The sequence below is a fragment of the Saimiri boliviensis genome, chromosome 15 (assembly GCF_048565385.1).
Source record: "Saimiri boliviensis isolate mSaiBol1 chromosome 15, mSaiBol1.pri, whole genome shotgun sequence".
Lineage (NCBI taxonomy): Eukaryota > Metazoa > Chordata > Mammalia > Primates > Cebidae > Saimiri > Saimiri boliviensis.
Window position 1 is genome coordinate 90,447,032 of NC_133463.1, and position 27,704 is coordinate 90,474,735.

General features: G+C 50.2%; 1 protein-coding gene across 4 annotated transcripts; it reads right to left on the bottom strand.

Moving 5' to 3' along the window:
• Positions 1–570: 570 nt before the first annotated feature.
• JRK (Jrk helix-turn-helix protein) lies at positions 571–27,610 on the bottom strand. Of its 4 annotated transcripts, none has more exons than XM_039464722.2 (3): positions 27,364–27,610; positions 20,637–22,676; positions 571–3,017 (listed from the first exon to the last, which is right to left on the bottom strand). In XM_039464722.2, the coding sequence occupies exons 2-3, from the start codon at positions 22,215–22,217 to the stop codon at positions 2,895–2,897; spliced, it is 1,704 nt and encodes a 567-aa protein (XP_039320656.1). In that variant the 5' UTR covers positions 22,218–22,676; positions 27,364–27,610; the 3' UTR covers positions 571–2,894. The 4 variants fall into 4 exon arrangements, 3 of the variants coding, with proteins under 3 accessions (XP_039320656.1, XP_010328230.2, XP_039320655.1); XR_005578237.2 differs by lacking the exon at positions 571–3,017 and adding an exon at positions 17,602–17,690 and having other exon boundaries at positions 17,914–22,676; positions 27,364–27,609; XM_010329928.3 differs by lacking the exons at positions 571–3,017; positions 27,364–27,610 and adding an exon at positions 10,019–17,601 and having other exon boundaries at positions 20,637–27,196.
• Between the last annotated feature and the right edge of the window lie 94 nt (positions 27,611–27,704).

The window sequence follows — 27,704 nt, forward strand, 5'->3', positions numbered from 1 at the left end:
CTTCCCTCAGGGACCCCAGGGGAACTGCAGCACCACATCTGCAAGTCCCCGGCTTCGGCCACCCTCTTGGGAGAGAGGACGACCCAGCCCACTCATACCTGGGAGGAGGCTGCCAGCCAGGGGAGAGCCCGGGCAGTGGCCCTGGGGAAAGGTGGGTGGGTGGCTCTCCTACCCAGGGAAGGGCCAGCATCTTGGCCATCTTTACAGCCCCCAAATCCCACGACACCGCCCCTGCCCTCTGCAGGCAGCAGAGCCTCTGGCCTCTGGGACCTGGGCAGGCGGAAGAGAATTTGGCGCGGGAAGAAGGGGAGGGCAAGAGGGAGGCTGGTGGAATGGGGTCACAGGCTCAAGGCTCAGCCTAGGACCTCAGAAGGGAAGTGGGGAGAAAACAGGTCCACGTGGGGCAGCCCGTTTCCACTGCCCTGCGGCTGCACATCAGACCCAGCCTCTGCTTGTCCGTGGGTGTCCTGGGCCCCTCCCTGTGTCCAGCACCTTGTCTAGGGTGACGATGGGGCTACATGAGGGTGCCAGTGACCCTTGTCAACCTTCAAAATATCAGGAAGCGTGGGACATGGTTAAGGGTAGTTTATTTGCACACGATGCTTAAGAAAGGCCACCTGAGTACACAGATTCCAAGGAATGGAAGCTGATGCTCCCAAGTGGAGAGGTTTGGGGTACACAGAGAAAGTCTGGGAAGCTTAACGGGGCTTCAGCACTGTCCACACACAGCCAGCACATCCAAGTAGGCGAGGCCGTGTTCCTCCCAGGAGAGGTGCATTGAACACGGAGGACGGAAGGGTCGGGGGTCCTCGGACACCTGCTGGGCTGAGTGAAGATAAGAAAGAGGGAAAGGTCCGCAACTGGGGGAGGAGGCGGGCTTGTCCCTCGTGTTGTTGACTATTGGTCCACGATTGGGGGAGGAGGCGGGCTTATCCCTCATGTTAGTGACTATTGGTCCACAAACGGAGAGGAGGCGGGCTTATCCCTCATGTTAGTGACTATTGGTCCACAAATGGGGGAGGAGGCGGGCTTATCCCTCACATCATTGACTATTGGTCCACAAATGGGAGAGGAGGCGGGCTTATCCCTCATGTTAGTCACTATTGGTCCACAACTGGGAGAGGAGGCGGGCTTATCCCTCATGTTAGTGACTATTGGTCCACAAACGGAGAGGAGGCGGGCTTATCCCTCATGTTAGTGACTATTGGTCCACAAATGGGAGAGGAGGAGGGCTTATTCCTCATGTTAGTCACTATTGGTCCACAAATGGGAGAGGAGGAGGGCTTATCCCTCACATCATTGACTATTGGTCCACAAATGGGAGAGGAGGCGGGCTGATCCCTCATGTTATTGACTATTGGCCCACAAATGGGAGAGGAGACAGGCTTATCCCTCGTGCTATTGACTATTGGTCCACAATCGAGACAGGAGGCGGGCTTATCTCTCACGTGATTAACTATTGGTCCACAGCTGAGGGAGGAGGCAGGCTTATCGCACACGTCATTGACTATTGGTCCACAATTGAAAGAGGAAGAAGGCTTATCTCTCACGTCATTAACTATTGGTCCACAAATGGGAGAGGAGGCGGGCTTATCCTCATGTTAGTGACTATTGGTCCACAACTGGGGGAGAAGAAGGGCTTATCCCTCACATCATTGACTATTGGTCCACAAATGGGAGAGGAGGCGGACTGATCCCTCATGTTAGTGACTATTGGCCCACAAATGGGAGAGGAGACAGGCTTATCCCTCGTGCTATTGACTATTGGTCCACAAATGGAGAGGAGGCGGGCTTATCTCTCACGTCATTGACTATTGGTCCACCATCGAGAGAGGAGGCGGGCTTATCTCTCACGTCATTAACTATTGGTCCACAACTGGGAGAGGAGGCGGGCTTATCCCTCATGTTAGTGACTATTGGTCCACAATCGAGAGAGGAGGCGGGCTTATCTCTCACGTCATTGACTATTGGTCCACCATCGAGACAGGAGGCGGGCTTATCTCTCACGTCATTGACTATTGGTCCACAATCGAGACAGGAGGCGGGCTTATCTCTCACATCATTAACTATTGGTCCACAACCGGAAGAGGAGGAGGGCTTATCTCTCATGCCACTGACTACTGGCCCACAACCAGGAGAGGAGGCGGGCTTATTCCTGGCGTCATTGACTATTAGTTGTGAACCTCCAAAATCAGAGACAGGTCTCATTAAATTTCGAAAGTTTATTTTGCAAAGGCTGAGGACACACGCTGGCGACACAGCCTCAGGCGGTCCTGAAGACCTGTGTCCGAGGTGGTGAGAGCACAGTTGGGCTTTATACATTGTAGGGAGACACAAGACATCAATCACCGTATGCAAGATGAACGGTGGTTCCGTGTGGAAAGGCAGGACGGCTCCAAGCAGGGAGGGGACTTCGAAGTCACAGGTAGATAAGAGACCGATGGTTACATCCTTCTGAGTTTCTGATCAGCCTTTCCAAAGGAGGCCATCCAATATGCATCGATCTCAGGGAGCAGAGGGATGACTTAGAATAGAATGGGAGGCAGGTTTGCCCTAACCCATTCCTAGCTTGACTTCTCCCTTCAGCCTAAGGATTTTGGGGTCCCATGATATTTTCCTTTCACATTTTCCCCTTTTCTTTTAAAACATCTTTTGGAGAAAGCATTTTAGAAGAAAATGGGTCTCTGGTCTCAGGTTTTGTCCTGTCACTCGTGGCTAAGATAGTTTGTTCCTGTACAGTCAGGTCTGGAGTTATTAGAAAAGCTCATTTTTGGAGGGTTGTGAAGTCTCATGCCCTGTGAAAATAAAATAGGGGGAGGAAGGGAGAAAAACAGCAAACTAAAGAACAATCTGGGAAAAATGGATATAGGCCACATTACTTTGCAGTCCATGCATCAGCAGGTAGGTCCGAAAGTGGCTTCTGTATGTAAATAGGTTGCCGTTATTTCCTTCTGAAGTTTAAGTTGCCTCGCTTTAGTTTGCAGGACTTTATGGAAGCACAGCTTAGATTTCAGTGACTCCAAATCAAGAAAAATGAGGGGAAAGAAGAAAAAAATAGAAAACATTATCTTGAAAACTTGTAGCCAAGAAAAATTAGAATTGTGTCAAAACTTTAGAGAATAATAAACATTTTAAAACATTAGGCAAGACTAGAATCTAATAACAGGTGTACTATAGGTTTTAAAATGTCATTTTTATTTCTCCAGTTTCGCATTTTTACTAAGCATAAATCATGGTAGGACGGTTTTGCTTTATTATACTTGGCCTAATTATTTGTATTCAGTGCAGCAAGAAGAATTATTTTTTACATAGCCTTTTTGTTTTGAGACAGAGTTTTCCTCTGAGTACAGTCATGGATTTGTACCTCTTCGTGATAGTCCCTGGGCCTTGAGGAGTTGAATAGCTTTAATTTCTGGCCCTCTGTCTCAGAAATGGGGTTTATTTTGAATGGCATCTCTTATTGGGCCTAAACGGGGCCTTAATTGCTGTCAGTGTTTAAAATTTAGCAGAACTTGGTGTCGTTTTTAGACCCAGGAGTAAAAGCCCTGTAACTCAATGTCACAAGTACTTTAAATGTGCATACAGAGCTACATGGATATAATAACTTCAATTTTTAAAAAATGTAATCTCAGTTTTTTTCCCTAGGCAAAGCAAAACTTAATAATATGACAACTTGATCACATAAAGTTTTTGGTTTTTATAAAAATACACCCTTAGCCAGAACTATCAGGCAAGAAAAAGAAATAAAGGTATTCAAATAGGAAAGGAGGAAGTCAAATTGTCTCTATTTGTAGATGACATGATTGTATATCTAGAAGACCCCATCATCTCAGCCCCAAATCTCCTGAAACTGAGCAAAGTCAGAACTAAGCAACTTCAGCAAAATCTCAGGATACAAAATCAATGTGCAAAAATCACAAGCGCTCCTATACACCGGTAACAGACTTAAAGAGAGCCACATCAAGAACCAACTGCCATTTACAATTGCTACAAAGAGAACAAAATACCTAGGAATACAACTAACAAGGAACGTAAAGGACCTCTTCAAGGAGAACTACAAACCACTGCTCAACGAAATAAGAGAGGACACAAACAGATGGAGAAACATTCCACGCTCATGGTTAGGAAGAATCAATATCGTGAAAATGGCCATACTGCCCAAAGTAATTTACAGATTCAACGCTATCCCCATAAAGCTACCAATGACCTTCTTCACAGAACTGGAAAAAAACACCTTAAACTTCATATGAAACCAAAAGAGAGCCCACATAGCCAAGTCAATTCTAAGCAAAAAGAACAAAGCGGGAGGCATCACACTACCAGACTTCAAACTATATTACAAGGCTACAGTAATCAAAACAGCATGGTACTGGTACCAAAACAGAGATATAGACCAATGGAACAGAACAGAGGCCTTGGAGGCAATGCCACACATCTACAACCATCCAATCTTCGACAAACCTGACAAAAACAAGCAATGGGGAAAGAATTCCCTGTTTAATAAATGGTGTTGGGAAAACTGGCTAGCCATGTGCAGAAAGCAGAAACTGGACCCTTCCTGACACCTTACACTAAAATTAACTCCAGATGGATTAAAGACTTAAACATAAGACCTAACACTATAAAAACCCTAGAAGAAAATCTAGGCAAAACCATTCAGGACATAGGCATAGGCAAGGACTTCATGACCAAAACGCCAAAAGCATTGGCAACAAAAGCCAAAATAGACAAATGGGACCTAATCAAACTCCACAGCTTCTGCACAGCAAAAGAAACAGTCAGTAGAGTGAATCGGCAACCAACAGAATGGGAAAAAATTTTTGCAGTCTACTCTGACAAAGGGCTGATAATCAGAATCTACAAAGAACTAAAACAGATTTACAAGAAAGAAACAAACAAGCCTATTCAAAAGTGGGTGAAGGATATGAACAGACACTTTACAAAAGAAGACATACATGAGGCTAAAAAACATGAAAAAATGCTCATCATCACTGGTCATTAGAGAAATGCAAATCAAAACCACATTGAGATACCATCTCACACCAGTTAGAATGGTGATCATTAAAAAATCTGGAGACAACGGATGCTGGAGAGGATGTGGAGAAATAGGAACACTTTTACATTGTTGGTGGGAGTGTAAATTAGTTCAACCATTGTGGAAGACAGTGTGGCGAGTCCTCAAGGACCTAGAAATAGAAATTCCATTGACCCAGCAATCCCATTACTGGGTATATACCCAAAGGATTATAAATTGTTCTACCATAAGGACACATGCACACGAATGTTCATTGCAGCACAGTTTACAATAGCAAAGACCTGGAACCAACCCAAATGCCCATTGATGATAGACTGGACAGGGAAAATGTGGCACATATATACCATGGAATATTATGCAGCCATCAAAAACCATAAGTTCGTGTCCTTTGTAGGGACATGGATGAACCTGGAAACTATCATTCTCAGCAAACTGACACAAAAACAGAAAATCAAACACCACATGTTCTCACTCATAGGTGGGTGTTGAACAATGAGAACACATGGACACAGGGAGGGGAGCATCACACACTGGGGTCTGTTGGGGGGAAATGGGGAAGGGACAGAGGGGTGGGGAGTTGGGGAGAGATAGCATGGGGGAGAAATGCCAGATATAGGTGATGGGGAGGAAGGCAGCAAACCACACTGCCATGTGTGTACCTATGCAACAATCTTGCATGTTCTTCACATGTATTCCAAAACCTAAAATGCAATTTTAAAAAATTAATAAAAAAAAAAATCCTTATTGTCATTTACACAGACACTATTCATGACATGCTTGGACTTTCGGGTTTAAACTGAATAACCCTCTTTTTAACCAGTAGTCATTTTACTATAGGACTAAATTGACCATACAGGATTCTTTCTCATATAAAATTCTTTCTCTTTAAGCCTTCTTACCAAATAAAAACCTTTTTATTTTTATAAGTTTCTTTACATCTCTTGTTTTTTGGTTTCTTTTACCTAGTTTTATACATGACCTTTAAATAAGCTTTGAATGAGACAAAAATTGCTCACCTTTTTTTAAAAGGACAAACTTTTTTAGAAAGAATGTTTTCCTATAAATATATTTTTATTGGAAAATACACAAATGATGAAATATCTATTTAATTTCACTTTAGATGAGTTTGCCTACAAGTATTTATCCCATTACATTTACCTGATTATTTTCATTGTTCACCTCAATTATCTATGAAAACTACAAGTCATCATTTAAAATTATAGAACTGACACTGCAAAATTATTACTAACACAGTGAAAAAGATTTGACCTGACTCCCTCTTGCCTTGAACCTCCAAGCTGTCCTTTTTCATTCCTGGGTGTAGGTCAAACTAACTTAGGAGGAACTTAGTTTATCATTTAGCTTTGAAACAAAAATGGTAACAAGCCCTACTGGCTATGGATGAAACCAACTAAAACCACAAGATTAGAAGTTATGGTAATCTTACTAAATTCAAGATATAGCTATTTTTATTAAATTAATATCAATGTCTTATTAAAAATTACACAAGCAAAAATCATTGTTTTGGGCTTGGCTTATAGTTTTGTAATCTCTATGCCAACTTTTAACACCTTATAGTATTTGGCAGGGAGAAATATGAAATTGCTTAATAAATGCAAATAAAAATGTATGCTGGCAGTTCTCAAGACTTTACCAATCATTTTAGAGCTAGATTATTTGTTAAAGATTTTACTTAAGTTACATAAACTTCAAAAAGCATTTGATTAGTATTTTCTTTTTTCCCTGATATAGTATTTGATTCAAGTGCTTTTATTTTCTTAAGCCAATTAAGCAGAGATCTCTTATATATTTTCAGTAGTGAAATGTTGTGTATACAACAAATGAGTAGTCCTATCAGGCATGCCAATAGAAGTGCATCTCGTAGGTTCCTAAGACCTCCTTTTTCTCCCCAGCTTAGACTTGTAAACTCTTGATAATCTGTTTTATTGCCCTGGCTATTGTCAATTAAATAGCCCTAAATCTGCATATTGAAGCAAATGACTCTTAGATGAAAAATCAGATAGCAAAGTTTACATCTCAAGGTAGAGAGAGAAAAAGTCTGGTGATGCTAGGGGGAGACAGAAGATGCATGCCAAATCAAACATAAAATGTATAGAAATCTATCATAGGATTGTACAAGGAGACTTTTGTTTAAAGACTACCTATATTCTTAACTGGATCTCTGAACTTTGGACAGAGCCCACGCTGAATCTTGAGTCTCCACATGGGAGAATTATTATGAGACTAGACTATGTGATGCTTTTACAGGGCACTTAAAAAAAATTTTTTTAATGAAGACTGACATGGTTTGGCTATGTCCTCACCCAAATCTCATCTTGAATTGCTACCCCCACAATTCTCACATGTTGTGGGAGGAACCTGGTGGGAGGTAATTAAATCTTGGGGTTGGTCTTTCCCATGCTGTTCTTATGATGGTGAATAAATCTCATGAGATTTGAGGGTTTTAAAAATGAGAGTTTCCCTGCACAAGCTCTCCCTCTTTGATGCCATCCATGTAACACATAACATCCGTGTAACACATGATGCCATCCATGTAACATATGACTTGCCTCTCCTGGCCTCCCGCCATGATTGTGAGGCCTTTCCAGCCATGGGGAGCCAAAAGTCCATTAAACCTCTTTCATTCGTAAATTGCCCAGTCTTGGGTATGGCTTTATCAGCAGTGTGAAAATGGACTAAAACAGTAAATTGGTACCAGTATAGTGGTGCACTGCTGAAAAGATACCTGAAAATGTGGAAGTGATTTTGGAACTGGGTAAAAGGCAGGGGCTGGAAAACATGGGAAAGTTTGGAACTTCCTAGACACTTGTTGAATGGCTTTGCCCAAAATGCTGATAGTAATATGGACAATAAGTCCAGGCTGAGGTGGTCTCAGATGAAAATGAGGAGCTTATTGGGAACTGGGGCAAAAGTGACTCTTGTTATGTTTTAGCAAAGAGACTGGTGGCCTTTTGCCCCTGCCCTAGAGATGTGTGGAACTTTGAACTTCAGAGAGATGATTTAGGGTATCTGGCATAAGAAATTTCTAAGCAGCAAAGCATTAATCATGTGACTTGGGTGCTGCTAAAGGCATTCATTTTTGTAAGGGAAGGTGAGCAAAAAAGTCTGAAAAATTTACAACCTGACAATGTGATAGAAAATAAAATGCTGTTTTCTGAGGAAAAAATTCAAGCCAGCAGCAGAAATTTGCATAAGTAACAAGGAGCCAAATGCTCATCCCCAAGACACTGGAGAGAATGTCTCCAGAGCACGCCAGAGGTCTTCACAGCAGCCACTCCCATCCCAGGCCCAGAGGCCCAGGAGGAAAAAGTGGTTTCATGGGCAAGACCCAGGGTTGCCATTCTGTGTACAGCCTAGGGACTTGGTGCCCTGCATCTCAGCCACTCCAGCTATGGCCGAGAGGGGCCAAAATAGAGCTCAGGCCAAAGCTTCAGAGGGTGCAAGCCCCAAACCTTGGGCAACTTCCATATGGCGTTGGGCCTGCGAGTGCACAGAAGTCAATGGTTGAAGTTTGGGAACCTCTACCTGCATTTCCGATGTATGGAAACGCCTGGACGGCCAGGCAGACGTTGACCGCAGGGACACAGCCCTCATGGAGAATCTCTGCTGGAGCAATACAAAAGGGAAATGTGGGGTCTGAGACCCCACACAGAGTCCCTACTTGGGCACCACCTAGTAGACCTATGATAAAAGGGCCACCATCCTCTAGACCCCAGAATGGTAGATACCCTGACAGCTTGCCCCATGCACCTGGAAAAGCCACGGACACTCAATGCCAGCCCATGAGCACAGCCAGGAGGGAGGCTGCACCCTGCAACACCACAGAGGTGGAATTGCCCAAGATCACGGGAACTCATCTCTTGCATCGGCATGACCTGGATGTGAGATACGGAGTCAAAGGAGATGATTCTGAAGTTTCAAGATTTGACTGTCCTGCTGGGTTTCAGATTTGCACAGGGCCTGCCTGTGGTGCCTTTGTTTTGGCCAATTTCTTCCATTCGAAATGACTGTGTTTACCCAATGCCTGCACCCCATTGTATCTAGGAAGTAACTAACTTGATTTTGATTTTACAGACTCATAGGTGGAAGGGACGTGCCTTATCTCAGATGAGACTTTGGACTGTGGACTTTTGAGTTAATGCTAAAATGAATTAAGATTCTGGGAGACTGTTGGGAAGGCATGATTGGTTTTTGAAATGTGAGGACATGAGATTTGGGAGAGGCCAGGGGTGGAATGATCAGGTTTGGCTCTGTGTCCTCACCAAAATCTCATCTTGAATTGTAACACCCACAATTCCCACATGAAATTGGAGGAACCCAGTGGGAGGTAATTGAATCACAGGGTGTCTTTCTTGTGCTGTTTTCATGGTAGTGAATAAGTCTCAGATCTGACGGTTTTAAAAACGGGAATTTCCCTGCCCAAGCTCTCTCTCTTCACCTGCTGCCATCCATGTAAGATGAGACGCTCCTCCTTGCTTTCCACAATGATCATGAGGGCTCCCCAGTGATGTGAAACTGTAAGTCCAGTAAGCCCCTTTCTTTTGTCAATTGTCCAGTCTCAGGTATGTCTTTACCGGCAGTGTGAAATGGACTAATACAAAGACATTTCTAAGTGTCTAAACCACATTCTTCCTTAAAAACCAAAGGTAGTCTCTGTTGCAATAACGATTTTAATGAAAAATTAGGTAAACAATATAAAATTAAGGAGTTTAAGAGCTGAAACAAACACGTCTGTTTACATTCTTGGGGTTCCATAAAGAAAAACAGAGATTTCTCTCCCAAAGGGAGTCTAGTACCTTCTCCATTTTCTTTAAGGAATCACCGGCTATTATAAACTATTTTAGATCCCCCACGGAGCAGAGGGTGTAAGAGAAAGAAGAGACAGCAGAAGCAAATGAAGAAAATAGAATTCAATCAACTGAAAAGAAAAAAAATCTTTGCTTAAAAAAAAAAAAAAAAAAAAAAAAAAAAAAAAAAAAAAAAAGACAAGATCCCAGGAGAGGAAAAAAGCAGAAACAAAAACATTAAGGCCTTTTACACACACATACCCACGTTCCCACACACGTCTTGGAGGTTAGCTTTAATTTAGCTGACTTTCAACTATTGAGCTCCTTTTTTTTTTTTTTTTCTTTCACAACTCAAATGCCTTGGGGGAATTGAGCTCCTTTTAAAACAATGTTTTTAAATCTCATTACCACATTTCAGCTAGGACGAATTTCCACTATTTCAGAAGTATCAAACCTCAAAGGACTTGATTTAGGAACCAAACCCAGCTTTCATGCTGGAATAAACAGAAGGCAAAACCGTGGGCATTGAACTGCAGCATGGGGTAACAGCCAGTGCTTTCGCTTTGGCCTGGCTGGCAAAAGGGTGGCCTTGTTATGTAAATAAAGTCCCTTAAGTAGTGAAGATCAAAAATCTTATTTATTTCTTTATTTTGGTGGGTGGGAATTTAGTCACAAGAGGCCTTGTTCCCCATAATTTGAAACTTTCCTTCAAATTTAATCAAGTCAGAGTTGGTCAAACCCAATGGGGAAAAGACTGAAACAACAACAAAAGCAGAAACAAACAACAACAACAACAAATAGCAAAGTGAAACAAATGACCGCACAACTTAGGTCATAACCGAGTGCTCCAATGGAAAGGAGATCTTAAGACCAGTTGGTTGTTAATCTTAACTTTAGCCAAGACAAACCCCCATTCAGTTACTTACGTAGGGATGGGTCTCAGCCTGACGACTGCTCTCCACCATCCTAGAAGCAGGGAAAAAAACCCTCATCTTCCCTGTTGAAAGTGAGCTCAAACTCCATAAAGGAGTTACCTGCCTTCCATCGTCAAGGAAGCATAAAAAACTTGCCTGCCTTGTGCTGGAAGCAAGTACAACTCCCCACATCACTGCCAAAAAGCAAAGGGACTTGAACAGCACAATAAACGTTAAATCTCAACCAAATTTTGGCAGATCAGGGATTCTCTGGAGGGGGTGATTCCAAGCCTCACTAAATTGTCCTATTGGTTTCAATCATAAAGGTAGCTCAAGCTGGTACCAAGCACCAATGGGAGATTTTTTTCAAAGGTCAGTGGCACCTCCATGCAGAATCCCTTCCGGATTACCGAAAAGTGATCCGAGACAGGTCTCAGTTAAGTTAGAAAGTTTGTTTTGCCATAGTTGAGGACACACACCCGTGACATAGCTCTGGAGGTCCTGATGACATATGCCAAGTTGGTGGTCAGAGGACAGTTTGGTTTTCCTTTTAGGGAAATACGAGACATCAATCAACATAGGTAAGATGAACATTGGCTCAGTCTGCCCCTGAGATGGGTCCTTCCTCAGCAAGGGCTGCTTCAGGTTACCATCCACACAGAGACCCTGGGGGCCGGCACTGACTTCAAAGGTGGCTTGCACCATTCCACGTCCTCTGATGGTGACCTATGCTGTGATTACTGGCCTGGGGCCCCTGAAGAGCTGACACCCCACAGACATCATGTGTGAGGCACTGTGTGAAGGCTGGGCCCCGCAGCGTGGCCCCACACAATTCAGACACTCTTGAGAGTGAAAGTGTTGTTGTTAGCAATTGTTCCAGGACAGCAGGTGCCACCAGGTCTACCCAAGGAAAGCAGGGCACAGAGGTACCCCTGGCACATCCAGCTCAGCACAGCAGGAGGCTAGCAGACACAGGTAAGGCAGAGGCCGCTGGAAGCCAAGAAAAGTGGGGAATCACAGGCAGCAGGCAGGGGAAGCACTGCACTGAGATCCTGGGCTGCGGAGTAAAATGGCTCCAGCCTCCAAACTCTGTGTCCCTGACCATCCCTGCCGCTCCTGACCCTCAACCACTCATCTGTACAACGGGATGGCACTAGTGACTCAGCCAGGCGCCAGGAAGACTCGATGAGTAACTGCCGTCAGGGTGTGGACAGCACGGGCCACACTAAGTGAGTTCTGCCTGCTGTCATCTTGGGTCCACTCTTCCTGCTTTGCTGCTTTTACACTGCCTATTTCCCCATGTAGCATTGGTATTTCTTTAATGATTTTTTCACTCTCTTTTTTGAATTTATTTCTTTAGTGGTTGTTCTAGGGACCACCATTTACATTTTATCAGAATCTACTTTGGATCAGCACCAATTCCGGGGAGAGATAGAAACACAGCTCCTGCACAGCTGTGTCCCCTTTCCCCTTCTGTGGTATTATCGTTACACACACCACATCTCTAAATGCTACAAACCCAGCAGCGTGTTGTCATTATTATGCAATGTGATGCTCTTTAAAGAAATGGGGAGATGAAGGAAGACAAATACCTATTTATAGCTTCTGCTGCGTTAACTTTTTTTATTGTTTCTGGTTCTCTTTATTGGTTCTGTGAATTTGAGTTACTACCTGGACTCACTTCCTAGCCAGATAATTTAGCTTCCACCCATCTCCTTTGGGGTATTATTGACAAATGCATTATACGTCTATATGTGGTAGGCCCAATAATATGTTATACCCATACTGTTTTATACAATTGCTTTTTAAACCAATTAAGAAAGAAGAAATAGGCATTTATACTGTTTTAAACAATGCTACAAGTACCTCTGCTAGTGTGGATTTAAATAATATCATCTGGGATCATTTGCTTTCAGCCTGAAAGACTTCCTTCCATATTTCTCATGAGGTGGGCCAGCCAGCAACAAATTCTCTTGGCTTTCGTATGTAGTATCTGGGATCATCTTTAAATTTCTTTCTTTCTTTATTTATTTATTTTTATTATTATTATTTTTGAGACGGAGTTTCACTCTTGTTGCCCAGGCTGGAGTGCAATGGCGCGATCTCGGCTCACCGCAACCTCCGCCTCCTGGGCGCAGGCAATTCTCCTGCCTCAGCCTCCTAAGTAGCTGGGATTACAGGCACGTGCCACCATGCCCAGCTAGTTTTTTGTATTTTTAGTAGAGACGGGGTTTCACCATGTTGACCAGGATGGTCTCGATCTCTCGACCTCGTGATCCACCCGCCTCGGCCTCCCAAAGTGCTGGGATTACAGGCTTGAGCCACCGCGCCCGGCTATTTATTTATTTATTTTTATTTGAGACAGAGTATCACTCTGTTGGCCAGGCTGGAGTGCACTAGCCCTAATCTCGGCTCACTGCAACCCCTACCACTGGGTTCAAGCAATTCTCCTGCCTCAGCCTCTCAAGTGGCTGGGATTACAGGCACACACCACCACAACAAGCTAGTTTCTCTATTTTTAGTAGACAGCATTTCACCATGCTGGCCAGGCTGATCCTGAACTCCTGATCTGAGGTTATCCACCCACCTCAGCCTCCCAAACTGCTGGGATTACAGGCATGAGCCACCATGCTCAGCTGCTTACATTTTTGAAAGCTAGTTTGGTTGATACAGGATTCTTAGAAGTTTTGTTGGTAGTGGTGGTTGTTCTTTGAGCACTCTGAATACATTACCCCTCTTCCTTCTGGCCTCCATTGTTTCTGATGATAAATCAGCTGTTGATCTTACTGGGTTTCCTTTGCAAGTGATAAATCATTTTTCTGTTTTCTAGATTTTTCTCTTTGGCTTCTAGCCATTTTACTATGATGGGTCTATTTGTGGCTCTCTTTGGTTATCCTACTTAGATTTCACTGAGCCTCTTGGATTGTAGGTTGATATTTTTCAATAAATTTGGGAATTTTTCAGCCATTATTTCTTTAAACATTTTTTCTGCTCCTTTTCATCCCTCCTCTCTTCTGGTTCTCCAAGTGTATGTTGGTGTAATTCACGTGGTATCATACACTCCTCTAAGACGCTCTTCATTTTTCTTTACTCCTTTTACTCTGTTCTTTGGATCGCCGTTTCCATCAGTCTCTCCTCAGGTTCACTAGTTCTTTCTTCTGCCAGTTCAAATCTACTACTGAGCTTGCCTAGTGAATTTTTCATTTCAGCCATTGTACTTTTCAACTCCAAAATTTTCTTTTTTTCTTTCTTTCGTTTTTTTTTTTTTTTTTTTTTTTTGAGACGGAGTTTCGCTCTTGTTACCCAGGCTGGAGTGCAATGGCGCGATCTCGGCTCACTGCAGCCTCCGCCTCCTGGGTTCAGGCAATTCTCCTGCCTCAGCCTCCTGAGTAGCTGGGATGACAGGCACGCGCCACCATGCCCAGCTAATTTTTTATATTTTTAGTAGAGACGGGGTTTCACCATGTTGACCAGGATGGTCTCGATCTCTCGACCTCGTGATCCACCCACCTCAGCCTCCCAAAGTGCTGGGATGACAGGCTTGAGCCACCGCGCCCGGCAACTCCAAAATTTTCATCTGATTCTTTGTGAGACAGGGTCTTGCTCTGTCACCCAGGCTGAAATGCAGTGGCACAATCGCAGCTGACTGCAGCTTTGACCTCCCAGGCTCAGGCAATCATCCACCTCAGCCTCCTGAGTAGCTAGGACTATAGGTGTGTGCCACCACGCGTGGTTGAAAAAAAAGTTATAAAGACAAGTCATCACTATGTTGCCAAGACTGGTCTCAAACTCCTGGGCCCAGATGATCTCCCTCACTTGGCCTCCCAAAGCGCTGGGATTACAGGTGTGAGTCACTGTGCCCAGCCGTTTTTTTTTAATACAAAATATATGATTTCTACCTTCTTAATCTCTATTTGAGACAATGTTGGCTCATTCCTTCCTTTAGTTTTATCCCCTTTAGTTGTTTAGTCATGCTATCCTTTAGTTCTTAGAATGTATTTATAACAGCCACTTTGATGTCTTTTTCTTTTAAATCCAACATCTTGCTCTACATAGGATGTTTCTACTACCTGCCTTCTTCCCCAGTGTATATGCAATACTTCCGTTTCTTTGCATGCCTCATAATCATCTGTTGCAGAGTGGACATTCTTAGGTAACATATTGTAGCACTTCTGGGTACCAGCCAACCCGATCTCAGACTATTTTCCTGCTTTCTTTGCTTAGTGACCGGCTAGACTATTTTAATGGCTCCTATTCCCCACCCCACACCCCAGCGCCTCTGATTGCATCTCGGATTTTCCCCTCGGGCACAGCCTTGGTTATGCCCTCACTCGCCCTGGGTAACAGTGGTCTCAAAGTGCTGCAAAGCTCTTTGCTGTCCTCCCTGGCCACGCCCAGATGTTAGGCTCCATGGATTATCAGCTGATTGCTCTACTGCTTTGAATAGTGCTCTGGACATAAATTGCTTCACGGGTTAATCCAACCAAATTTGTACTCCTTTGAAGGGATAGTTCCTGAAGTTAGTATTTTGAGATACTTGTACGGCCCCTAGCCAGACTGTATTTTTGGCATATATTTCCAATAAATCGATTGATCTACCACGTTGCCTTTCTACACCACTTCCACTGCTGCTGAGGGAACCCTTAGGCTTGAACTTCACACTGTTACAAATGAAGTTAAGTACACGTGAAGTCACTTCCTGTGGGAGGAATTGAGAGCTCTCTGTTCTACAACCTGCATCTCCAGTGGCTCTGGTGTTTGGTGGTGGGGGGATCAGTAACCCCAGGTTTCCCGGGCTCGCCTCTCAGCGTAGAATCCCCACTCTATATATACGTAAGGCCCAGTAAGTGTTGACGACTGCTTCCATCCCTCACACCCTGAGCTTGTCTCCTAAGTCTGTCCTGTGTCCAGCACTGCCATGAGGCAGTTCTCCAACACTGTCTCTGTAGAAGCCTCTGGGCAGGAATTAAGAATTGCCAGCTCCTCTGGTGAGGCCACTGCCACATCCTCGAAGCCTACAGAACTGCCTGGACCTGAAGCAGGCTGGAACCCCTGCTCTCTCCTTACAGGGATGAGCGAGGGCTCAGACATAATTGCTGGCAAGGGCATGGAGGCACAAGGCCTGGGCCAACTTTCACTGCTAGATGAGTCCTATACTCACTCACTCATCCTCTACAACCATGCTACCCAGACCTCCTTGTAGCTAGTTGTACTCACATGACTGGGACCTGGCTGAATGGACAGGAGCAGAAGTGGTGTGTGCATACCAAAGAAGTGGTGTGCTTTCTGGAGGCAGACACAGTGGTGGGGATCAGAGCAGATGTCTTGCAACATCTTCAACCCTGCAGCTCCCATCATGAGACACACATGGCATGTCTTGGTATAAAAGAATACCTGAGGCTGGGTAATCTATAAAGAAAGAGGTTTATTTGGCTCACAGTTCTGCAGGCTGTAGAAGCATGGTGCCAGCATTTGCTTCTGGTGAGGGCTTCAGGGAGCTTCCACTCATGATGGAAGGCAAAGGAAGCAGCATCACATGGCAAGAGGAGGAGGAAGAAGGGAGGGAGGTACCAGGCTCTTTTTAACAGTTCACACAGAAACTGATCAAGTGAGAACTCACTTGTTACCACAAAGATGTCACCAAGCTATTCATAAAGGAAGGATTCACCCCAGTAACAGAAACATCTCCCACCAGGCCCCACCTTCAACATTGGGGATCAAATTTCCACATAAGATTAGAAAGGACAAATGTTCAAACCAGATCATGGCAGGGGCCTGGCTCTGCCAGACAGTCAAGCTGATTCACCAGCCCTGATTTCCCTTCTCGGCTAGTACGTGGGCAAGAACTAGGCTGCTATCTTGTGTACACAACTTCAGGGTCCCTCTGTTACTGGCACTGGTTAGGGTAGGGTGGGACTCCCCCAGAGGCCCTGGCCATGAAGTGCTCTGTAGTTATCGCCTCCGTCTGGGTCAAGGTGGGCGGTGTGGGTTTGCTTCCACTTTTAGACCAGGTGAACCTTAATGACAGAGGCATGCTTTACTCACACCAAGTCCCCCAGGGGCTGGCCCATGACTGGTACTGGGGAGTGGGGGGCAACAGCAGAACTGCCTGGACCGGAAGCAGGCTGGATCCCCTGCTCTCCCCTCACTGCCTGTCTCAGTCAATGTGGATTGCTGTAACGAAATACCACAGGCTGGGTGGCTTAAACAACAGAAACTAATTTATTACAGGTCTGGGAACTGGAAGTCCAGTATCAAAGGCACTGGCAATCTGCTGTCTGCTAAAGGCTCTCTCTGATTTGCAGATGGCAGTTTTCTTTCTTTCTTTTTTTTTTTTTAAGTGATAAGGTCTTATGTTGCTTAGGCTGGTCTCAAACTCTTGGCTCAAGCAATCCTAATGCCTTGGCCTCCCAAAATGCTGGGATTACAGGCATGAGCTACCAAGCCCAGCTTGAAGATGGCAGTTTTCTTGTGTGCTCACACAGCAGAAAGTGAGCTCACTCTAGTTCCTTCCTTTCTTATAAGGACTTAATCTCATTGGGGGGTTCCCCCCTCATGACCTCAGCTAAGTGTAATCACCTTCCAAAGGCCCCACCTCCTAAGACCACTCTGTTGGGGGTCAGGGTTTCAACATATAAATGCTGGGGTGACACAAACATGCAGTCCTGAACACCACGGTCATGGAGAGGGCAGCCACACTGGTGGGGACAGAGGAGTCTTACCCACACTGCCCTGTAGCAGAAGTTCTCCAACATTATGTCTCTGTAGAAGCCTCCGGGCAGGACTTAGGACTTGCCCACTCCTCTGGGGAGGTCACTACCACATCCTCAAGGAGCACAGTTTCCTGAAACAACGGAACTTTGCTGCTTTGTGGAGGAGCGTCAGAATGTCCACACCGTGGGGGTGTAGCCACTTCCCTCTGCCAGGGGGAATCTGGGAGAAAGAATGGGATTCCTAGTATATTTCTTCTCTACAGAACTGAGAGCCCATCAAGATGCAATGAAACAGAGGCTGACCAGATGCCAAGTCCTGGCTCCAGCCTGGCAGCTCCTCCCACCGAGCCTCATGGCCACCCTAGAGGACAGGCCTTCCTTGCACACACATGTGAAATAGGAAACCCAAGATCTCGAGAGGGGAAGTGGGCCCAGGGACATACCTTGGCTTGGGGTGACTTGGGATCAGTGCAGGACGCCTGACCCAAGAACAAACCAGGCTCTGACACTGAGCAACACACTCCATGGTCTGGACCTCAGTTCCTTTGGCTGCTAAGGAGGCCTGTGTGGGACGGGATCACCTGCAGACACAGAGGGCCTTCGAGCACCTTGTCTCTTGCTTCCCAAACAGCCTGGGTGTGGAGAAGGCTGTGCTATCAGGCTCTCCAAGAGAGGACCCAGCCATGGCCACTGGGCCTCCCAGAATCTACCCACTGGGTGCAGGGCCACAGCAGGGAGGCCATCGTGCTGCCTTTGAGACCAGGACCCAGCAGGGGCCATGCCAATTCAGAGGCTCATGACCACCACGGAACTGAAATGAGGTTCAAGGCCTCACACAAGAGTGGGTCCTAAAAAAGTTGGCAAAGGAGTGTTCTCACCTCTGTTCACACTGGAGGGCACTGCTCAAGGTCACGCAGCTGGTGAATAGCAGGGAACGAGCAGTGGAGAACATGAGGCTGGTCACCAGGAGCAGGTCCCTGCTGGACTCAACAGGCAGCCCTGGGTCTGGCTCTGCCCTCAGCAATTTCACACCTGCCCTCCCTGCCCCGTCTCATCTCTAAACAGGAAGGACCCCACCTCATTTCAACATCACTGCCCTGAAAGGGAAACAAATGTGCAAGGTCTGAGGGTCCACGTGTGGAAGTGGCAGCTGGAGCTGAGTCCAGACGTGGTACACACGGGCAAAGGAACGAGCATGTAGGGCTGGGAGCTGGGGTTCAGCTGGGAACCACCGGGCCTGTCACTTGGCACCGAGATCTTTAAAAACGACTTGCTTTTGTATCTTCACACAAACATTCAAAGCAAGAAACACACACTTCCAGGACACAGGTAGGGCTCTGTCGGCAAGGACTTTTGCCCATGTCTGCAGACATGAAAATACGAGAAACTGCAGCGAGCCCAGACCTCTTCCTCATGAGAACAAAGGTGTCCGTGGAATCAACAGCAGACGCTGGAACACAAACGACACGCTGACTCAGCCAAATGATACGAATTCAAGAAGGGAAGCGAATTCAAGAGCAAAGCACTGAAAAGAACGTAGCAAGAAAAACCCATTTAGGCCAAGTGCTGTGGCTCACGGCTGTAACCTCAGCACTTTGGGAGGCCAAGGCAGGAGGATCACTTGAGGCCAAGAGTTCAAGACCAGAATGGGCAACAGAGTGAGACCGTCTCTACAAAAACAAAAAAAGGTAGGCGTGGTCGTGCACGCCCCTAGTCCCAGCTACTCAGGAGGCTGGGGCAGGAGGAACACTCAAGCCAGGGAGGTCAAGGCTGCCATGAGCTGTGATCACATCACTTCACTCCAGCTTGGTCGACACAGCGAGACCCTGCTTCAAAAAAAAAAAAGAAAGACAAGAAAAGAATACACTATTTCACAGTCTCTCAAAGACGAGGCTTATCCCTGTCGACGCAGGGCATTCTGGAATCTCTGCTGCAGGCAGTGAGTATTGGCCCTGAAGTGGAGATTCTGCAAAGCACCTACAGACATGGAGAATGGAGAAAATAACCACATTCTCTCACAACCACTTCTGTGAAACTACCAGGACAGACAACCCCTCCTGGAAAGTATTACTGACGTGGTAACAGCTGGGGATCTAAGCAGCCAGTTGTATGGTTTTCAATGACTTGTGTGCAACCCTAAGACTAATCTCTGAATGCCTGATGAAGACAGATTCATGTAAAGGCCGCAACTGTGAAATCCTGGGCAACGTGGTACATTGGACTCTGAGCCTAAATGCCAAAATAGCACACAGGGTCCACGTCCTCTATCTGGGTGATGAGCAGGGCCTGGTCAGCCACACCTACTTTCTTCCCAGGAAGGAACTCCACCAAGTCAACTCTCCGTGGGGCCCCCCACATCTTGGGGCCAGATCTGTGAGGAACAGAGGATCGTTCCAGAGTCATTCTGCTGCCTGAGGCCATGACTGAAGTGAGACACGTGGCCTGTTCAGCCACCAGCAGGCCAAGAATTGAGTCCCAGCTCTTGGCCATCTGCCCTCAGACAGAGCGCTCAGGGTCCACCCAGCAAAGGGATGGCCACCAGCCCAGTGAATAGAGCCTTCTGAGATGCAGGAGGTGGGCTTTGGCACATACACAACCTGTCTAGGGGTGGCGGGCAGTGGCCATGGCCTCCTGTCGGCCTGGAGAGCAACTTCTCTCCAAGTGGACAGACAGACATCTCCACCCTCCGATACTGCAATGATCAGCCAGCAAACAGGAAGCCAGATCGGCCCAGCCTGGCCCCATTCCCGCCAGCGTGAGGCTCTGGCCTGTTCTAGGCTAGGCTGGACCCGTCCAAAACATTTCCTCACTTCCAGATGACACAGCAAGTATAAAATAAAACCTGTATTAACAGGAACCTCGGGCCCAGACCATCCTGAGCACATGAGCCACACCCATGGGCCACCCGCTCCTGGAAGGGCTCTCAAGTGTCTGCACACGCCCTCCTGCCTCGGGTAGAGTCGGGGTACAGGACCGTGCCACTCCAGCGTGTGTGGCAAAACAGGGCCAGTGGCCAGGGCAGGGCAGGGCAGACAAGCCATCAGTTGTCACCTGCGGTGGATGAGCAGGGCAAGGGAGAGCAAGCCATGGCCCCACAGCCGCCAGGGCCCTCCTGGAGGGCTTCGACCTTGACCACAGCCCCGAGGGCGCCATGCCGCCTCCTCACCTGCTGCTGGCTCTGGAACACAGCGTGCAGCACCCGCAGCTGCCCCACTTCCTGCGTGCTGAAACACGGCTGCCGCTCTGCAAAGCGCAGCACTGCGTCAAAGGCCAAGGCCGCCTGCGCCCAGGCAGCCTCCTCACCCTCACCTGCGTCTCCTCCACCATCCTGCTTGGTTTTCGGAGTCTTTTCTGAATTCCACACCGCCTCTGCTGGCGATGCGGGAGCAGGCAGCCGTCCCCCTTCCGCCTCCCTTCCCACTACACCCCAGCCGGTGGCCTGGCGCTGGCGAAGCTGTCCGGGGCAGGACGAGCCCTCCTTCACCAGCTCCAGGATGTGCGCAAAGGACTTGTTGTGGGGCTTCGCCTGGAAGCGAGCTGCCTCCACCTCCTCCTCAGATGAGGAGCCTTCGGCAAACACAATCGACGGCCACAGCTTCCTCCAGGCCCGCCTGAAGACGCGGCTGGGCACCGCATTCCAGGCACAGGCTACACTGAAGATGGCGTCATTCACGCTGTAGCGGGCGTGGGGGCCCTGCAGGGAGGCCGGAGGGTTAATGAAGTTCCTCATGAAGTCTCTCCGGATGCCCTGCTCCATGGGCTGCACTAGCGAGGCCACACTGGCAGGCAGGAAGATGGTGAAAATGTTACTGGACACCAGCTCGGCCTCCTGCGGGTGAGCCCGGGAGCTGTCCAGCAAGAGAACAGCCTTGCTGTCTTCCGGCAAACCTATGCTTCGGAAGTGCTCTCTCACTGATGGCACGAAGATGTGATGGAACCAATCGGAAAAAATCTCCTTGTCCACCCAAGCGTTCCCCTGGGCCTTATAGGCGGCGGGCAGGTGCTGGATGCCCTTGAAGGCCCTGGGGCCGCTGCACTTCCCGATGGCCAAGGGCTTGAGCCGGTGGGAGCCTGTGGCGTTGGCACACATCAGCACGGTCAGCCGGTCCTTGCTCTGCTTGAGGCCGGGCCCGGCCCCACCTTCCGGAGTGGGATTCGGCAGACACCGCCAGAAAAGGCCGGTCTCATCAGCATTGTAAACCTGCTCGGGGGACAGCCCGTGCTCTGCAGCCAAGCTCCTGAAAAACCCACAGAACTGCTCCGCCGCCTGGCGGTCGGCTGCCTGCTTTTCGCTGGACGCATCTAGCTTTTTAATGCCGTGTCTGGCCTTAAAGCGCCAAAGCCACCCTCCAGAGAAGACACAGGGCTCGGTGAGCTGCATCTGCTCGTAGAAGTCCTTGGCCTTCTCAATGAGCATGGGGCCTGACACAGGAACGCCCTCGGATCGCTTCCCCAGGAACCACTGGTACAGGACGCGGTCCAGGTGCTCCAGCTTGGGCGTGTGCAGCGTGCGCCGCTGCTCCAGCGCCTTGTTGGAGTCTGAGCTGGCAAAGAAGCGGAGCAGCTGTGCCTTGTGGGCCCTGATGTCGTAGAGGGTGGACATGCCCACGTTGTACTCCTGCATCAGCGCCTTCCGGCTCTCACCCTTCTCCAGGCGCGTGCAGATGTCAATCTTCTCCTTCAGCGTCAGCACCACTCTCTTCCGCTTCTCCCCTCTGCTCTTCCCGGCAGCCGGCTTGGAGGCCATGGGGAGGGGTGGCTGGTCCCAGTGCTCACAGGCCACACGCCTGGCCTGGACTGCTGCCGCTCCTTCCCCCTCCTCCTGCTTCCCTCCCGAGCCTCAGTCTCTCCCTCTCCACTCTGCCTGCTCTGCTGGTCCTGAGTACAGCCCCAGTCCCTCCCGGGTTCCCCACTCCACGCGCTACACCTGCTGCCTCAGGGGTCCCTTGCTTTCCAGGCTCTACACGCCCAGGCCCTGGCTCCCAGCAGCACAGTCCGCTGCCAGTTCTCTCTGCAGGGGAGAGGACCCTGTCAGACGTCCCTCTGCTGCTCCGCACAGCTGGAACCCCCGCCTTCTCTGTGGGTACTGTGGCAGCGGCTCCCCTCAAATGCTGACCAGGTTTGGGGTGGTCAAGTTTTTACTGTATACACAGCAGGGGCCTCTCCAGGGTCCACAATGGTCTCTCCAGGCACAGCACTTCAGGGGCTGGAAAGCAGAAGGGGAAGAGAGAGGAATGCAATGGGCACGCATGGCACCCCGCTGGCATCCTCACACCTCTAGCCTCCCCGGGATGCTCCTGACATCCTCACGCCTCTAGCCTCACCAGGACACTCCAGCTGAAACTCAAGTGTCATTGAGAGGACCCACGCAGGCGTTAGCACGCACCATGGGGAGAGGGTGGCCTCGGGTGCAGCCCAGCCCTGCCCAGCCCCCGGGTGTGCTGAACTCCTACCAAGCAAACTGAAGCCACTTGCTAGAGCTGGAAACGAGAAGTGGCTCTCCTAGGAGCAGCCTGGCCTCTCCCGGGGAAGCACTCAGGCAGAGGCCATCAGAAAAGCCAGGAAGTCAGATGCTGTACTGACCCAAAAACAAACCTCCCGCCCACCCAGACTCAGTTTCTTGCTGTGACTGCTTGCTGAGCTGCCTGGCCTAGCCGCCTTCTCAAATCCCTTATTCCTCCCAGAAGAGCAGAGGCAGGGGTGGAGGGAGGCAGGGACCAGGAATCTTCACAACCCTCCCGGGCCAAGATCTTAGAAGCCCCTTCTGAAACCGTGCCCGCAAACCCCATCTGGAACAGGTCTCCACACTCCCCTCACCAACACGGAGCCCCAGACTACCTCTAGAAAACGAGGCATTGGAAGTTTCTCCAGAACAGGAGGCCTCAAGATCCTCCAAGGGCTAGGAGGTGCGGCCGGTTTCTCAATCACCTCCTGACCTCCCTCACCACAGACGCTCAGATGCGCCTATGAGGAGCCGCAGTAAACAGCTGTGACCATTCCAGGTCTCTTCCAGGAGAAACCCCACAAGCTCAGCTCAGGGCACCCTGCCCCAGGCAGCCACACTGAGCCGCTGGTCTCGGAAACCCCAGGTTCTGGCACTGCCCATCCACCTGGCCCCATAACCACGGCAGGGCCACAGAGCATGCTGGACACACACACACACCCCCACCCACCCTCACTCACACACGGACGCTCAGAGGACACGGGAGCGAGCCAGCCCAGAGCAGGGGTTTCTTCAGTATTTGCTAATTTGAGAGGTTCTATGAACAAATGATGAATTCAGGCCAGAAGCAAAGGCCTGGACACCCGATGGCCCCCTGGGAGCAAGGGTTCTTTCTGGACCAGCCGTGCACCCTACAAAACGCTGTGCTTGTCGGTTTCATACATATCTTCGACCAGGATGAAGAATGGCATAGAAACACCACGGCTCTAATCAATCACTTCTTTCCGTTGGAGTTCTGAACTACCTTCTCACCCATCTCCTGTATAAAGAGGATCTGGGTCATTCTCATCCCTTCCAGCTGGACAGTTCCACCCTCTCCTGAAACTCTGCACCACATCCCACACCTCTCCCTAGACCCGAGCAGACCGGCAGGGCACAGAGGGTGCACCCCTGTGAGGCCAGGGCAGCCTGAGGAGTCAGGGCCTGCAATGCGCTTCACCCAGTAAGATGCTGCTGAGGGAGGTGAGGGCTGAAACCTGTTTGCCCCAACACAGCTGGCCAACTCCGTGTGGCATGCGTGCTGTGAGGCCTGCGGTCTCCCTTCCCTCCCTCCTCCGCGGGCCTGCAGGACTTGAGGATGGACTCACGGAGTTCCAGCCTCCATCCCGCGTCCTTCCCATGGCTGCTTCTGCCAACTCCATGCAGAGGGTGTGGCCAGAGGCCTGCTTGCACGTGGCACACAGAAACACAGTCCTTCGAGGCCAGAGCTCAAGAGGAATGAGGAGTGCATTCAAATGCAGCAAAAGCCCCAAAAACCAGCCCCAGGCTTGTCAGCCACCAGCTCTGGGTGAGTCCTGTCCTCTTTCCGAGTCAGCTTCCTGGTCTGCAAAATGCAGCCTGGGCCCTTAAGGATCCCGCATCGTTTGCTGAGGGTGACGGTGCGACGTGTGTGTGGCCCGGCATGGCACAGCGAGCTATGCGCACCTCACCGAGGGGAACAGGAGGGAGGCAAGGCCACCATCCACCCTCAAGACTTTTCATATGAAGCCGCTGTAGAAAAATGGGAAGATACGGACTCCCACAGTAGCCTGTGAGGGACTGACCCGGCCTGGGACGCCGGGAAAAGCTTCCCGGGGGAGACTCAGTACCAGAAACAGGCTCGTTGCGGGCCGGTCTCCATGCCTGGCGTGCAGGTGTGGCAGGGTGACATGGAGGGGCTGAACACAGTGCCGTCCCGCTTGCAACACTAAACACTTCCTTTAAAAATGAAATTCAGATATTCCTCATGAAGCAAAGTCTTCAGCAAAAGGCTAAGACGGCATGCCGAAAGAAATTAAAGAAATTGGGGTGGTTTCTTCCCTTGCGACTGCAGAGGAAGCACTGACCCCCGAGGCCACGTGAACACGGGATGAAACATGGAATTCCGTGTCCAAGGGACAGACAAGAAATGGGAGGCCTAAGCCCTGTCCTGTGTGAGGAGAAGAGGCCCCCCCAGGAACGCGGCGGGAGTTGGGGGGGGATGGGAAACGACCTCTGCGAGAGCGTATTTTGTGTGTGTGTCTGCGCGGGCATACTGTGTGCGTGTGTGTGTGTCTGCGCGGGCATACTGTGTGTGCGCATGTGTGTGTCTGCGCGGGCATACTGTGTGCGTGTGTGTGTCTGCGCGGGCATACTGTGTGTGCGCGTGTGTGTCTGAGCGGGCATACTGTGTGTGCGCGTGTGTGTCTGAGCGGGCATACTGTGTGTGCGCGTGTGTGTGTGTCTGCGCGGGCATACTGTGTGTGTGTGTGTGTCTGCGCGGGCATACTGTGTGTGTGTGTGTCTGCGCGGGCATACTGTGTGTGCGCGTGTGTGTCTGAGCGGGCATACTGTGTGTGCGCATGTGTGTGTCTGCGCGGGCATACTGTGTGTGCGCGTGTGTGTCTGAGCGGGCATACTGTGTGTGTGTGTGTGTCTGCGCGGGCATACTGTGTGTGTGTGTGTCTGCGCGGGCATACTGTGTGTGCGCGTGTGTGTCTGAGCGGGCATACTGTGTGTGCGCGTGTGTGTGTGTCTGCGCGGGCATACTGTGTGCGTGTGTGTGTGTCTGCGCGGGCATACTGTGTGTGCGTGTGTGTGTGTCTGCGCGGGCATACTGTGTGTGCGCATGTGTGTGTCTGCGCGGGCATACTGTGTGCGTGTGTGTCTGCGCGGGCATACTGTGTGTGCGTGTGTGTGTGTCTGCGCGGGCATACTGTGTGTGCGCGTGTGTGTCTGAGCGGGCATACTGTGTGTGCGTGTGTGTGTGTCTGCGCGGGCATACTGTGTGTGCGCATGTGTGTGTCTGCGCGGGCATACTGTGTGCGTGTGTGTCTGCGCGGGCATACTGTGTGTGCGTGTGTGTGTGCGCGGGCATACTGTGTGTGCGCATGTGTGTGTCTGCGCGGGCATACTGTGTGTGCGCGTGTGTGTGTGTCTGCGCGGGCATATGTGTGTGCGCGTGTGTGTGTGTCTGCGCGGGCATACTGTGTGTGCGTGTGTGTGTCTGCACGGGCATACTGTGTGTGCGCGTGTGTGTGTCTGCGCGGGCATACTGTGTGCGCGTGTGTGTCTGCGCGGGCATACTGTGTGCGCGTGTGTGTGTCTGCGCGGGCATACTGTGTGTGCGCGTGTGTGTGTGTCTGCGCGGGCATACTGTGTGTGCGTGTGTGTGTGTGTCTGAGCGGGCATACTGTGTGCGTGTGTGTGTCTGCGCGGGCATACTGTGTGTGCGCGTGTGTGTGTGTCTGAGCGGGCATACTGTGTGCGCGTGTGTGTGTCTGCGCGGGCATACTGTGTGTGCGCGTGTGTGTGTGTCTGAGCGGGCATACTGTGTGTGCGCGTGTGTGTGTGTCTGAGCGGGCATACTGTGTGTGTGCGTGTGTGTCTGCGCGGGCATACTGTGTGTGCGCGTGTGTGTGTGTGTGCGCGGGCATACTGTGTGTGTGCGTGTGTGTCTGCGCGGGCATACTGTGTGCGTGTGTGTGTCTGCGCGGGCACACTGTGTGTGCGCGTGTGTGTGTGTCTGCGCGGGCATACCGTGTGTGCGTGTGTGTGTCGGGGCCGAGGAAGAGAGGAGCTTGGGGTCATGCAGGGGAAAAGGACGGGACAGAGACCCCGGGGCCGTGCGCCCCGCCCGGAGCCCTCCTTGCGGGGGGACCCTGGCGCAGGGAGAGCGCTGGGCTGCCGGCGAGGCTCGCTCGGAAAGCGTCTCTACCCCAGGGTCCCCGTTAACAAGCAGAGACGAAGTTTGGGACAAGAACAAAAACAAAAAATGGAGTTAAAAAAAAAACCATGTCTCGGTCTGGTCTTTCAGGAGGCAAGCGGACCTCGTCGCCAGGCCTCTCTGGAAGCGGAAGCGCAGGACGGCTCCGGGCTGGGGTGCCAAGGCCAGGCCCCGCGGCGAGGGCTGGGTTCGGCTCCGGGGCCGCACGCTCCGGCCGCGGGGGTCGCGCGGGAAGCGCGGGGCTTCGGGTTCCGAGCGCGGCTCCCGGGAGGGGGCGCTGCCGCCCGCGGCTCGGCCCGGCCCCGCGGCCTCCGACCAGCCCCGCCCCACCCCGCCCCTCCCAACGCGCCCGCCCGCCCAGACTGCGGCTCCCGGCCGCGCCACCCGCGCCCAGCGAGGACCGGAGAGCGCCTGCCCGCGCCCGCGCCCGCGCCCGCCCCGACCGCCCCGGCCAGTGCCGGCGCCCCAGGCCAGGACCCCACTCACCATGCTCATCCCGAGCCGCCGCCGCAGGCCGGAAGTGCCGGCCACTTTGTTCTCCTCCGGTCCGCACCTCGCCACCTTCCCCCAGCTCCTTCCGGGACGCTCTAGGCCGTCTGGAGGACTCGGCCCTCGTCGGTGTACGGGAGCCGGACTCGGGCTTTCCCCGAGCTGGATGGAGACGGAGGGCGTGGGAAGGGAGGAGGCCTGGCGCGGAGGGGAGAGGCGAGGGGGAGGGGGACAGGAGGAGGCGAGGGGGAGGGGGAGAGGCGAGGGGGAGGGGGACAGGAGGAGGCGAGGGGGAGGGGGGAGGCGAGGGGGAGGGGGACAGGAGGAGGCGAGGGGGA